Here is a 14404-nt window from a genome sequence, read left to right as displayed (position 1 = left end):
CTCGGGACAAGATGCCAGGAGGTTTCTGAGACAAATGATGAAGATTCAAGGATGACTCACTGTTGTCTCTACAGGATTATGACAGAGGAAGTGCCCAGAAGACAGTAAAAATACTGGAGAGTCACACTCTTATTTTTAAGATATTTCTTTTGTGAAATTTTTTATTCTGATAGTATGATTAACTTTGCTGACTTCTTATTGTTCATTTATGTTAATCACTTTTAATAAAGGACATTTTTAGATTTAAAGACATACCAATGGCTATAGGTTTCTTCATCATTTTCTATCCTTTCAGTAAATGATGTGTGTGAATGTCAGTACAATTTATCGATGCCATGGAAAGAGGATCAAAGATGAATTTACACTCAACAACCATCTGTCTTGTGTAAGGGTTTACTATCCAGAATCACAGAGAAGACAAAATGATGGCACAACCAACCTGCAGGGATATTTTTCTGATAAATCCACGGTCTCCTTAAAGGGAAGTCATTCTAAAAAGTCTGTAAAAGTCTCTCTCCACATATTCTTCTGCTCTTAAGAACCTGAATTCTCAGTTCCTATAAAACGTTGAACACCCACCAAGCCAAGTAACTGCTATTTCCACTGGCTATCATAGCAATCTTTCCAAGTAATTAGGGTTCTCCAGAGAAAAAGAATCAATTGTGGAGTCTGGCAAATACAAAATCTATGTGGCAGCCTGGCAGTCTGGAGACTCAAGAAGAGTTGATGCTGCAACCAGAGTCTGGAGGAAGTCTGAAGGCAAAATTCCCTCTTACTTGAAGGACCTCAGTCTTTCTTCTCTTAAGGCTTTTAAACTGATTGCATGAGACTGGACAGTCATCTGCTTTATTCAAATATCTGCTATTTTAATTAGTAATCTAAAAATACCTTTGCAGAAACAGCTAGAATAATATTTGACCAAATATCTGGGTACCATTGCCTAGCCAAGTTGACACATAAAATTAACCATCACACTGTCCCTGGCCCTCCTAAAATAACATGCTTTGGGGGCCTTTTGTGTGTGTGTGTTTTACTAGAACAGAGAACAAAGTATTTCCACCTTATTTGGGGTCCCTTTTTTTTGTTTTCTAGCAGCAACTTTTGAAGCTATCATAACTTCTATAAATGCCAAAACACTAACAGAAAAAAACAAAAAATACCTATAATTATCAAAGTAAAAAAAGGATTCCAGACACACTTGATGATACTGCCAAGTATTACTTGGCCCTCAAATGTGTACTCTTACTGATGACATAACTACTTAAAATATAATTTGACAATTAAATATTACTTTAAATGTAATTATGTTGTAGTCTATGGTAGGTTCTATAAACACAGATTTAACTGTTATCTATAATAATAAAAGCATAATATGCTAATTAGCCCAGACATCCTTCTAGATGACCTTCAGGATGAAGCCTGGGCTTCGAGGGAAGCCTGGTCCCGGGTGCCAGAGGGAAGCTGGTGCCAGCAGCCGGGGAAGAAAGGACTACTCTGCATGAATTTCATGCATGGGGTCTCTAGTTTATTATACTATATATTTTATTGATTTCAGAGAGAAAGGTAGAGGGAGAGATAGAAACATCAATGATGAGAGAGAACCATTGATCAGCTGCCTCCTACATGCCCCTCACTGGGGATCAAGCCAAAACCCGAGCATGTGCCCTGACCGGGAATCGACCACAACCTCCTGGTTCATAGGTCACGGTCAACCACTGAGTCACACCTGCAGGTAACTATTACTTTTCTAAACTCATAGGATCTGCGATATAGATTATTTTTTGATACACAATATATTAGTTGGAAGACAAAGTTCTTAAACTTTTAATTTTACTAACTTTTATTAGTCTGAAAATCTTGAAATACCAGAAATATTAATGAAAATCTCCAGCACTAGAGAAGTAATTCCTTGGTTACTTTTATTAGTTGTTAACTTTTTTTCCAATTACTTTGGGTACAAAAAGTAAAAAGTGAAGAACAAATGACCTTTAGGTGCTCTTCGGCCATGGTAGTATGATGACATGTTGCTTGTCAAGACAGTCCTTTTCCTCCTCGTCCTTGCTGTTTTCAGAAAGTGTCAGGAAAGACTGAATCTCAGTATCTTTTTCAGAAAATCTGGAAATACATTAAAAGATCAATACACAATATACAGAACTAGGTTTGAACTCTTCATTTATCTTCTGATCAATACTACATACGTAGAAGTCACTGGAGGCAGGCAGATGGGAGGGGGCCGCCTCAGACTGGGGCCATAATTTTCAACATGCCCAATATACCAAGCCTCCTTTTAATGAGAAATTCTCATCACTTTCCCTCTCCCAAGAAATAAAGTCACAGTGGTACCAAGGAGAGAAGGTTTTACAGTCTCTGACTGTGTCTTTCACCGATGATTCAGAAGGCACTTTGGAAACTTGCTGAGCCTCGGGGTCAACATTAAGGACATTCATCATTACATTGGCTGTTTAATAGAATCCCAATGAATGTAGACTGCCAGATAAATCAACTCTTTTGTGTACAGTAAATTAGGACTATGTGGATAGCCAGTCAAGATATGCCAAAACCAGAATGAATGACAATAATTATTGAGTTATTTTATTTTTTGTGCTTTATTGTGGAGAGGCAGCTCTGTTGGAGGCTCCAGCGTGTAAGGTTCCAGAGTTGGAGAAGAGGTAGAGTGGGGAACAGTGGGGGGCCTGCACCACTCAGATGTTTTGGTTTAAATGATCTCAATTGTCAGTCCATGTATGGCACTAAATATAAAATACTTGCCTAACATTCCATGATGGATATAACTGTTCTTTGGATTTTTTTTTTATGTCCAACACTGGCTAAATAGCAGAGCCTACACTCTCGTCTGTGAACCAGTGCAGATCTAACTGTGAATAAAAATGTTCACTGGTGCCAAAACCGGTTTGACTCAGTGGATAGAGCGTCGGCCTGCGGACTGAAAGGTCCTAGGTTCGGTTCCGGTCAAGGGCATGTACCTGGGTTGCGGGCGCATCCCCAGTAGGAGATGTGCAGGAGGCGGCTGATCGATGTTTCTCTCTCATCGATGTTTCTAACTCTCTATCTCTCTCCCTTCCTCTCTGTAAAAAAATCAATAAAATATATTTTTTTAAAAAAATGTTCACTGGTAATGGCATTTTCATGACATTCTTAGTTTTAAAGCACAGTTTTTTATTCTGTTAATGTGTTCCCCTTACGTTTTTGTACTAATTGTTCTTTATTTTATGAAACGGTGGTGACAGTAAGTGGTAGGTTTCTTTTATCTTTAATTACTTTGGTGGGGGGTTGGGGAAATGGCAACTTTAGATTTACCCCTTTTAAAAATAAACTTTTAGTGTTAGAAATGCAAAAAGCCAAGAACCACAGCTAAATTATCTCCTTCTTCAAAAAACAAACAAACAAAAACTTGTGCTTTCCTTTTACTGCAATATCAGACTTCAAACCAATCAAAGAAATTTATAATACAAGGGGCTTTTATTTACATTTATCACAGACATATGAGAAACCCTCCTCTTTTTACAAGGAGTTCCAGAATGTCAATAGTAGAGTGACATGGTAAACTACATTTCTTAAGCATTTATTAGTATATTAGTATGTTCCCTATAAACTGGTCACCATTCCTAAAAGCTCTTACCTTATGTGAGGAACGAGTAAAATGGTAACAAACTGAATTATGCTATCATCAACAGCATGGAGTTGATTTCAAGAAAGAAACCTCTCAATATTGCATTCTGAAAACTTTATTCACATTGAGTAAGATTCTACTAATGCAAAGTATTAAAATTTATTTAAAATTAAAAGTATTAGGTTAATTAATGAAAGTAAGGCAACTGCTTTTCAATTTAAAAAGAAATGTTGGGTGGTTATTGAATTCCATTTTTTACATTTTTCTGACATGTTTTACAGCAGAGAATTATATACTTTCATATTATAAGTAATTGTTATACTTTATAATAATGCAATGTCTTCATAAGCCTTTTACTAAATCCCTACAATAGGTCAGCAAAGGACACAAAAATTTTACATGAATAGCCATATAAAGTACACACATGGGGACAATCTTTCTTCATATAGCAAAGAGAATTCGTTGGGGCTTGTCCAAATTGTTACTATGCATTATGTTTACATATAACCTACCTCAGTTCCTTAATTCCACAAGGGTCCCTGGAATGTGAGGTCTTAAAGAAATGTAGGGTAGCCTGACTTATGTTCAGCGAATCATTGTTGAAGGCTGGTGACTCTTCTGAGGTTAGGCTGTAACTTTTTTCCGAAGGATCTGAAATATTTTATTTCATGAATTGTCAACACATAAATTCAAGAAACAAATGCACAGCATATGGCTCTGACATTGTATCCAGAGTAAACTATAACTAGTATAAAGAGGATCATAGATGTTGTATCATCTCTAAAGTTTCTAATGTTTGTAGGATGGTCACAGAATGAGGTAAATTTGTTTTGAGATTCCAGATTAGGGCATGGGTATCAAGTCACTTTTACCATATTGATTTTTTGTTTAGCAAATCCCCACTCTTACTTTTTAGCTTAATTGGGATATATTTGACATGAAACATTTTTTTAAGTTTAAGGTGTACAATGTGTTGATTTGAAACATATATTGTGAAATGATAACCACCATAGTGTCAGCTAAAACCTCAATCACATCACATAAGTGCCATTTATTTTTTGTGGTGAGAACATTTAATATCTACTCTCTTAGCAACTTTCAAATATGTAATACAGTAATATTAATTACAATCCCTACCTGTATGTCAGATACTCAGAACTCCTCATCTTGTACTTTTTGATCAACATCTCCCAGTTTTTCCCACCCCAAAGCCCCTGGCAAGCACCATTCTAGTCTGTTTCTATGAGTTTGGCTGTTTTAGACCCCCATGTAAGTGATATTATATAGCATTTGTCTTTCTCTGTCTGACTTATTTCAAACAGCCATATTAATTTTACAATATACATTATACCTAAGAAAAGTGTCCAATGCCCTGAGAATTCATAAAATACAAAGAAAACCAAGTGATCCTCTTAAAGCTAGAATACTGTCAACTCCTCAACTTATCTGAATGTTAAACACTTTATTATCCCTTTTTGTCTTCTAAGAAATAAAAGCTTTACCTCCATACAGTGGGAGGCAAATGTTAGTCTTGGCAAAGTTGCCCTTTTGTGGTTTTTTTTGCTTCCTGGCTTTGTTTGGGTAGAAAATAAACATTTGTATGTGAAAGGGGAGAAGTCTTAAATCTTCTCCTTTTCTGTAAAGCTAGCCTATGGTTCAGCCTAGGTAAGAAAAAATAGTACAAGTTATGTGAGCAAAAATATAAGCAAACATATCCTATCTAATAAAAGAGAAACGTGGTAATTAGCCATACCTCCGCTACCCTTCCCATTGGCTAATCAGGGCGATATGCAAATTAACTGCCAGACAAGATGGCGGCCGGCAGCCAGGCAGCTTGAAGCTAACATGAGGCTTGCTTGCTTCAGTGACGGAGGAAGCCAATGTTCCCCGCCTTCCGCTGCCGGCCTCTGAGCTTGCAGTTTGAAACATAGTTACAAATATAGAAGCTAAACAAAACCCCAGAAACCTGCTTTCAGCTAGCCAGGCTTCAGCCAGCAGAACCGCAACATTGTTTCAATTATAGAACAAATGCAGATCCCTGCTTTCAGCCAGCCAGGATCTCAGAGCTGGAGTGAGCAGGACCGCAACAGTGTTACAATTTTAGAACCCAAACAAACCAGATACCTGCTTTCAGCAGCCGAGGCCTCAGAGCTGGAGCCAAGCCTCAGAGTTAAAGCTGGCCAAGAATAAAAAAAAGAAAAAAAGGATCGCCCTGCGGCTCTGTGTGTGACAAGGGGCGGGGTCCCAACCCCCTAATCAGCCCTGCTCTGTAACTGATAGGGGGGAGCTCCCCAACCCCCTGATCACCCTGTGGCTACGTGTGTGACAGGGTGCAGCCCTCCAACCCCCTGATTGGCCCTGCTCTGTGCGTGACATGGGGTGGTGCCACAACCTCCCCATCAACCCTACCTTGAGTGTGACAGGGGGCGGTGCCCCAACCCCCCAATCGGCCCTACCCTGAGCGTGACTGAGGGTGGCATCGCAACCTCCCGATCCGCCCTACTCTGTGCATGACAGGGGATGGTGCCCCAACTCCCCAATCGGCCTGGCTCTGAGCCCGACCAGCGGCTGCACCTAGGGATTGGGCCTGCCCTCTGCCACCTGGGAGCAGGCCTAAGCCAGCAGGTCGTTATCTCCCGAGGGGTCCCAGACTGTGAGAGGGCACAGTCCAGGCTGAGGGACCCCCGTTCCCCCACGAGTGCACAAATTTTTGTGCACTGGGCCTCCAGTTTATACTAATAAAAGGATAATATGCTAGTTAGACCAGATAGACCGGACATCTTCTGGATGTTCTTCCAGACAAAGCCATGGTGGTGGGGGCCAAGGCAGAGGCAGTTAGGGGTGATCAGACCTGCAGGGGAGAGTGCTTAGGGGCATCAGGCAGGCAGGCAAAGGTAGTTAGGGGTGATCTGGCAGGCAGGCAGAGGTGGTTAGGGGCAATCAGGCAGGCAGGCAGGTGAGCCATTAGGAGCCAGTGGTCCCGGATTGTGAGTGGGATGTCTGAGAGGGGTCTCGGATTGGAGAATGTGCAGACCAGGCTGAGGGCCCCCCCCCCCCCACAATGCATGAATTTTGTGCACTGGGACTCTAGTCTTTATATAAACTACTAAGAAGTCAAGTATAAAAAAAATGATTACTATATTATAAAGGCCATAATGCCTTCTCTCTGTCGTTGATACAATTCTAAGAGTCATCTAACTTATATATAAGATTATGCTGACTTTTAAAATTGTTAAATTCCTGGGTGCTCCTCTTCCCTTTATTCTGATGACAGTGCCAAGTAAACACCCTCCTGATCAGAATGACCAGACACCAAACTGAAAGGAGTTTTAGGGATAAAATAGGGCGGTTTAGGGAGATTTAGAAATAAAGAGGATCTATGGGAGAGGAAGGCATAGGTGAGGGCTTGGAGCTGCTAAAAGGCATACATTCACAGAGAGAGAGAAAAGGTGCCACGGGATAAGGGGAGAGGAAGACATCCATTCACAGAAGATAAGGAAAAGCCACAGGGTATGGGGAGAAAAAAGAAACAAACTTTCACAGAGGATAGAGAAATGCCAACAAGTGGGAAAAAGAGGAGAACAGATTTTCACAGGAGACAGAGAATTCTACCACTGAAGGAGGAGAGAAAGGGAGATGGGTACCATGTGGGGTTTGGGCTCTGAGCTGATATTCTGCAAAAGAGTGACCAATGAGAAGGGAATATCAAGAGACAAAGAACTGCAGCCTTTATAAACCTTAGAAAAAAAGGAGCTTAATGGGTCACCCCCTTGGAACCTCCTCCCTATTGGGAGTCTGTACTTGCTTCCAATAAAATTCCACCCTTTTCATCTACCACCTTTTGTCCGTGGTTTCATTCTTTGAATCTATCTGGACAAGGACCTGGGAAAGAAATCACCCTTGCATCCTGCTCCGGAAAAACAACCGGAATCAAAACCACAATGTATCATATACTTGACTGAAGAGATTTTTTGGGTTTTTTTTTTTTTTTTTGGTCATTAGTATTAATTTGAAGTTACTTAGATTATTTCTTCTAAGGTAAGATAGACCTCAATGCATGTATAACTGGAAGTGCCCTAAAAATTATTTAGCCCACTGACTTTCATATTATGATATGTGGAGAAATTCAGTAGGCTTAAGGATGAAGCTACTGCTAAAGCAATCAGGAGGGCTTTTCTTGGTCTTATTTACATTTGAATAATTTGAATTAATTAAGATTAATTTGGAGGAAAAACAAAAGATTTCTCAGATAAAATTTTTGTCTCATCCCCACTTGCTGGAAATTAGGAAATTAAGGGCCCATGGAGGATTGGCAACTTGTTGAAATTCTCACAGACACATAGTCGAAGAACTAGAACTAGACCTGAGCTCCTTTAGCTCACCTATGTCATAAAATACAGTGGGGCCTTGACTTACGAGTTTAATTCGTTCAGAGACCAAGTTCATTAAGGAGCATCAGGCAGGGAGCTCGTCAACTCAAATTACTCTATCAACTCAATGCAAAAAATCGGCCGAGAGACAGCTGGTATCTCAAAAAACTCCTTAGTCGGGACACTTGTAAGTCAAGGCCCCACTGTACTTTATGTCCCAGAATCTAATTCTCTAGCTTTAGGCCACTATCTTCTCTCCCAATTTTCCACTAAGTAAAAGAATATGGGTATGCCAGGCGCCTTTACATGACCCAATGATAGGCAATACTACTTGTGGGAAAATAGTCAATTCAGGATTTGGAATTGGTAGGGTTAGGGTACTAAAACTCAATAATGATGCTTAGAATTGAAGAATACCACCAGGAAGGTATTCAACCTCTGTTATGTATTTGAGTTTTAATTAAATGAACACAGAACTAATTTAAATTGTGCAAATAAAATGGGCCTGGTTTTTTGTATAATTATTAATTCTCAGAATTCTATTTCAAAACATCTTGTCAAGGTAACAGGTGCAAAGTTGACATCACTTGACTTTTCACGACAGAAAAAATATAAAACTTGCTTATACAGTCCTGTTGCAGGTTAGTTTGTGCTAAACCTAAAAGGTCAATTGTACAAAAACCCAAGTCTTCTGACCTTTTAATAGAGAGCGAGGAAAACTGCATTGATATTTATATTGAAAATTTTACTTTAAAACTGTCAGGTCAGCTGATTGTTGAAAAATGGATTTTTTATCCCTAGTGTAAGAGTATATTCTCTGATCATTGAAATATCTCTGAAATACAATAATACAGAAAAGGGAGCAGGGACTGGTAGGGTGGAGGTGGAAGAGGGGAGATAAATGGTGATGGAGAAATAATAAATTTAATTTAAAAAAAGAATTAGACAAAAATATTGGTTAAATGTAAACTTCTAGGGTGCATTTCTAAAACTCATGTAATTTAAAACATATTCATATAACTTTATTCCACACAAAAATAATCAAATATGAGTAAAGAAATAAAGGAAAGAATAAAGGAAGGACCAAAGAAACATTAAAAGTTTAAAAACATTAAAAAGTTAAAAACTTCAAAGAATGGAAACATAGATGGTTATTTACATAAGGAACCAAAAACAATAAGCATTTCTAAAGAACTGTGCAGCATAGCTACGAATGACCAGTGTTTAGGAGGATGTGACAACCAGGACACGCGCTCTGCACCCTGTGAGCCCCTCCCCAGCTCTTCAGCCTCCTGCTCTCGTGTCCCTCCATTTCCCTTCTGCTCTGCCACTGGATCTCGCCTGTTTATCCCCCCAAACCTTCTTCCCTTTACCTTCATTCTGCCCCTCTAGTGGTCACAATATTGATTTGAAGTAAGGATTTCAAATTATTTGAGTGACATTCTGATATGGTAGTAAGACAAAGGCATATAGAACAGACCTACCTGGGTTTGTGCCTGGGCGCTTATGTACAAAGGGGAGACCATGGCAGTTACCATGCCCAGAGCCAGTACCCACAAAAGGAAAATAAAAAATAGCACCTGTCTAATTCCAGAGTAGCTATGAAGAGCAAATGAAGCAATCTATACTAATAAAAAGGTAATATGCTAATTAGACTAGACATCTTCTGGATGTCCTTCCTGACAAAGCCAGCCTGGGCGAAGCTGCCCTCCCACAGTCCTGGGTGCCAGCGCCTGCAGCTGTGGCCTGGGAGAAGAGAAGCCGAAGCAGGCCGCCCGCCCAATGTCCTGGGCGCCAGCACCTGTGGCTGCGGCCCGGGCGAAGCTGCCCTCCCCTGGTCCCAGGTGCCTGCAGCTGGCCAGAGGGAGGGAAGCCCAGATGACTGCGGCCAGCCAGGGGAGGGAAGTCTGGGTCCCGGGTGGGAGGCTGAGGCAGAGGTGGTTAGGAGTGATCAGGCCAGCAGGGGAGCAGTTAGGGGTGATCAGGCTGGCAGCAGAGCAGTTAGGGGTGACCAGGCAGGCAGGCAAAGGGGTTAGGGGTGACCAGGCAGGCAGGCAGGCGAGCGGTTAGGAGCTAGCAGTCCCGGATTGCGAGAGGTATGTCTGACTGCCTTTTTAGGCTCCTGTGGGATGGGTCTAAACCGGCAGTTGGACATCCCCCAAGGGGTTCCAGGTTGGAGAAGGTGGAGGATGGGTTGAGGGACTCCCCCTCCCGGGTGCACGAATTTCGTGCACTGGGCCTCTAGTATTATATATAAAAACAAATAATGAATATTATTACTCATTGAAAGGGTTCATATTCCTTATATCAGAACATTTTTAATATGTTGACTTTCACTTATATGGAGCATTCTATTTATTCCCTGAAATTCGAAGTTGCTCCAAAGCAAAAAGATTTCCATTCTAACCTATCATTACCTGGATGTCTTATCTAGTGAATTTGCTAACTATAAACCCCAAGTAGGCCTTCTACAAGTTAATATCGTGTTTGATGGTCAACCAATAAACAGAGGCTCCAATTACATAGGAAGCCACTGACTCACTATTTTACATCACAGACAGCTGGCCACATCTGATAATATCAGGTAGACGTTTAGTCTTTCTTGTTTAAAAGAAGGTGATTTCCTCTCTTTAATTGTTTGGTTCAGTTAACTATCTATAAACTCACACAAATGATTGCATGGGAATTAAAGGACCAACAAGGATGTTAAACCACAAGTCAGAATGAATTTGAAGCAAACAAATCATTTTTAATTATTGAAAAGCACGTGCCTTAAAGTACTTCATTACTGCTACTTTCTCATAATGCATCTTTTCTGATACTTTCCAAATTTATTTAGGCCATAACATCTGAAACCTGTCAAGGTACCTTAATAAGTAGGTTATACTGATATGTTGAGCTTATTAAGGAAATTACTGTAGTATTATTTACAAAAATATGTGTGGAGATAATAAGGCATGAGCTATAGCTAACTATAATCCTCAAAGCAGCCTAGAAGAAAACATAGTTATAGAATAAAAATAGCTTTTAGATATTTTCCCCTGAAATTTAGACTTACCAAGAGTACCTTATCTTACTGTATGTAGAAAGCACCACCCACTGATTCTTTATACAATTGAACTTTTTTTTTTTTTCCAGGACTTACTATGTAGGCACAGCTGAGTTAGCTTGTGTGTGTTTATGTGTGTGTGTGTCCCTACTTCAAACCCCCAGTGGCTTGGCAGGACTCTTAGAATGACATCCAAACTCCTTATTGTAAACAGAAATAAATGTTTGTAAATATAATATTTAATACACATTTGAATTCAAATCCAATCACTGGACAATTTTATGATAGGGCCTATTACTATACCCAGCTTCCATATATAGAAACTGATGCAAAGTGAGATTAAGAAAATAATTTGCCCAGTGTCACAAAGCTAGTAAGGGAGTGTTTTATCTCGGAACCAGCTCCCCTGTCCGGTCCCCGCGCCCCACCCCCCACCCCCCAACAGCCTGGAGGCTTTGCTGCCCCTTTTCTCCTGATTCAGCAGGAAGCTGTGTCTGCACACAGGCATACCCTGCTGTGCCCACCTCGCCTACGCCTACTTCTGAAATGGCTCTGATATCAGCTGCAGCAATCTGAATCAGAGGAGAAACACTTTACTTAATGTAGTTATTTTCTGTCTTTTCTTCTCCCCGCTCTTTGGCCAGGTTGTTTGCCACCGAACTTAGGGAAGTGGATGCATCCTAGAGCTAACAGGAAATGGGTCAAGGTTAGCTGCTCACAAACACACAGCTTTCACAGGGAGGTGAGCACATTTACATTTGTATAAGCATCAAATTGTGTAGCTGTGTCTGCATGAGACCAAATCACAGAAGTTTTACCAGATTGCATCATAAGTGGCAAAATGTGGGTGGAATTTTTCTGCCCATTGATGCTAAACAGAATACAAAACCCTTGTGCAGAATCAGTGAATTTTCTAGAATAGGGCCTGATTTCACTCCAGCATCTGTCACCTCACTGACTGTGGGGTTGATTCAGCTGATGTGCCATCTTCTTCCATCCTCAGCTCTAGGAGAGTGCCTCAAAGCTGTGAACTCATCCAAAGCTAATCTCCCCAGATGAAAAGAGAGCTGTGCCGGGGTCAAGTGTGTGTAAGTGATGGCCTCCTGCTCCTGAGCCATAGGCTTGCTTTCATATGTGAAAAGTTATGTATTCCAGTGAAAATGCAGGGGTTGGTGTATGAGAAGATGAGAGACACAGGGCAAAAGGGAAGCATGTAAGAATGAGAGTGATAAAGGCAAATAAAAAGCTCAGTGGGCCCTGACTGGTTTGGCTCAGTGGATAGAGTGTCGGCTTGCGGACTGAAGGGTCCCAGGTTCGATTCCAGTCAAGGACATGTACCTTGGTTGTGGGCACATCCCCAGTAGAAAGTGTGCAGGAGGCAGCTGATCGATGTTTCTAACTCTCTATCCCTCTCCCTTCTTCTCTGTAAAAAGTCAATAAAATATATTAAAAAATTAAAAAAAAAATCTCAGTGGTTAGAAAAACACATACAATAAGACTATTGTTTGTAAGTACTGGATTTCATTTGTAAATAATGGAACTTATCAATCTATCAAAAGAAGAAACCCTTTATTTTCTGATTAAAAACTTGTCCCTTTAGACCCAGGTCAGACCAGACATGCTTTATATTACAATTTGCCTTCAGTGTATTACCTCCCAGAAGATTTACATTTGATTTTTAGAAATATAGAGTAAAGCAAATGAAGGGCAGACGGGTAAAGATGAATCATAAACTCTCCTCCCTCAACTTATAAGGAAATAGAAAAAGCAGAAAAATTAAAATAAAATCGGAACAGCCCAGCTGGTGTGGCTCAATGGTTGAACACAGAACCATAAACCAGGAGGTTCCAGGTTCCATTCCTGGTCAGGGCACATGCCGGGATTTGGGGCTAGATCCCTAGTAAGGGACATGCAGGAGACAGCCAATCAATGTTTCTCTCTCATTCATGCTCCATCTCTTTCTCTAAAATCAATAAAAACATATTTAAAAAAACTGTAAAAGGAACCACACAAAGAAAGGGCCACAAGTTGACATAATAAATTTTGACAAGGGGCAAGCAAAGACATAAACAGAAGATTAATTGAGACGTAGCTGAGTGTTACTGCTATGCATCCCAACCCCCTTCCCACCCAATATGCTAATCATAGGAACATGAGAATATCAAAAGTATTGACAAGCAGAGGCAAGTAAATTGTAAACCTACAGGTGTCCCCACAGGGACAGAATGCACTTGAAACCAGGTTCAATGAAAGTTGCCATTTAATACAATTTTTTTAAATGATAAGAGAACCTAGATCCTCCAACAAAGGAGGCTGAGCTCTCCAGTCCTTCATCTATCCTCTCCTGGACTTTGAGCTAGCAGGATACAGAAGACTGCAATAGTCAACCCACAAGTATATCTCCAAAGAGAAAACTGACAGATCTCAGTGCAGGTATAAAGCACTTCAAGAAAAATGGATTCTCACTATATTAGAAAAGACAGAGGATATGAGAAAAGCTACCCACAATGAGTAAGAGCAAGTAAGATACAAAGAAATGATAGCAACTAGCTATGCAAACAAACAAACCAGGATCCAAAATTCATAGCATGTAAAGAATCCTATCTAATAAAAGAGAAACATGGTAATTAGCATATGACCGTTACCCTTCCCATTGGCTACTTAGGGCGATATGCAAATTAACTGCCAGCCAAGATGGCGGCCGACAGCCAGGCAGCTGGAAGCGAACATCAGGCTTACTTGCTTCAGTGACGGAGGACTCCAACGTTCTCCGCCTGCCTTGCCGGCCTCTGAGCTTGCAGTTTGAAACATTGTAACAAATATAGAAGCTAAACAAAACCCCAGAAACCAGCTTTCAGCCGGCTGGGATCTCAGAGCTGGAGTTGATACAGTGTTTCAATTATAGAACCGAAACGAACCAGATACCTGCTTTCAGCAGCAGAGGCCTCAGAGCTGGAGCCAGAGCTAAAGCAGGCCCAGAATAAAAAAAAAAAAAGAAAGATATAAAGGAGCGGTTGGGAGCTTCAGTCACCTGCCAGCCTGAAAATAGCCCTCAGCCCCTCACCCAGACTGGCCAGGCACCCCAGTAGGGACCCCCACCCTGATCCAGGACACCCTTCAGGGCAAACCAGCCAGCCCGCACTCATGCACCAGGCCTCTATCCTATATAGTAAAAGGGTAATATGCCTCCCAGCACTGGGATCAGTGGAGCTGAGAGGCCTCCCAGCACCGGGATCAGCGGAGCTGAGAGGCCTCCCGGCACCGGGATCAGTGTGACAGGGGGCAGCGCCCAAACCCCCTGATCGCCCTGTGGTTCTGTGTGTGACAGGGGGCGGGGCCACAACCTCCCTATCC

At 41.1% G+C, this 14404-nt stretch overlaps 1 protein-coding gene across 2 annotated transcripts in view; it reads right to left on the bottom strand.

Moving 5' to 3' along the window:
- Positions 1-1964: 1964 nt before the first annotated feature.
- Positions 1965-14404, bottom strand: part of ZBBX (zinc finger B-box domain containing) — a 102462-nt gene continuing 90022 nt past the window's right edge. For both annotated transcript variants that reach the window (XM_036351937.1, XM_036351938.1), the window contains 2 exons: positions 4144-4282; positions 1965-2115 (listed from right to left, as the gene is read on the bottom strand). In XM_036351937.1, coding sequence (XP_036207830.1) covers positions 1989-2115; positions 4144-4282 — 266 coding nt within the window. In that variant the 3' untranslated portion in view covers positions 1965-1988. The remainder of the gene's footprint in view (positions 2116-4143; positions 4283-14404) is intronic.

This window comes from Myotis myotis, unplaced genomic scaffold (genome assembly GCF_014108235.1).
Source record: "Myotis myotis isolate mMyoMyo1 unplaced genomic scaffold, mMyoMyo1.p scaffold_m19_p_2, whole genome shotgun sequence".
Lineage (NCBI taxonomy): Eukaryota > Metazoa > Chordata > Mammalia > Chiroptera > Vespertilionidae > Myotis > Myotis myotis.
The sequence above is the reverse complement of the archived record's forward strand: the minus strand, read 5'-3'. Positions and strand labels throughout refer to the sequence as shown.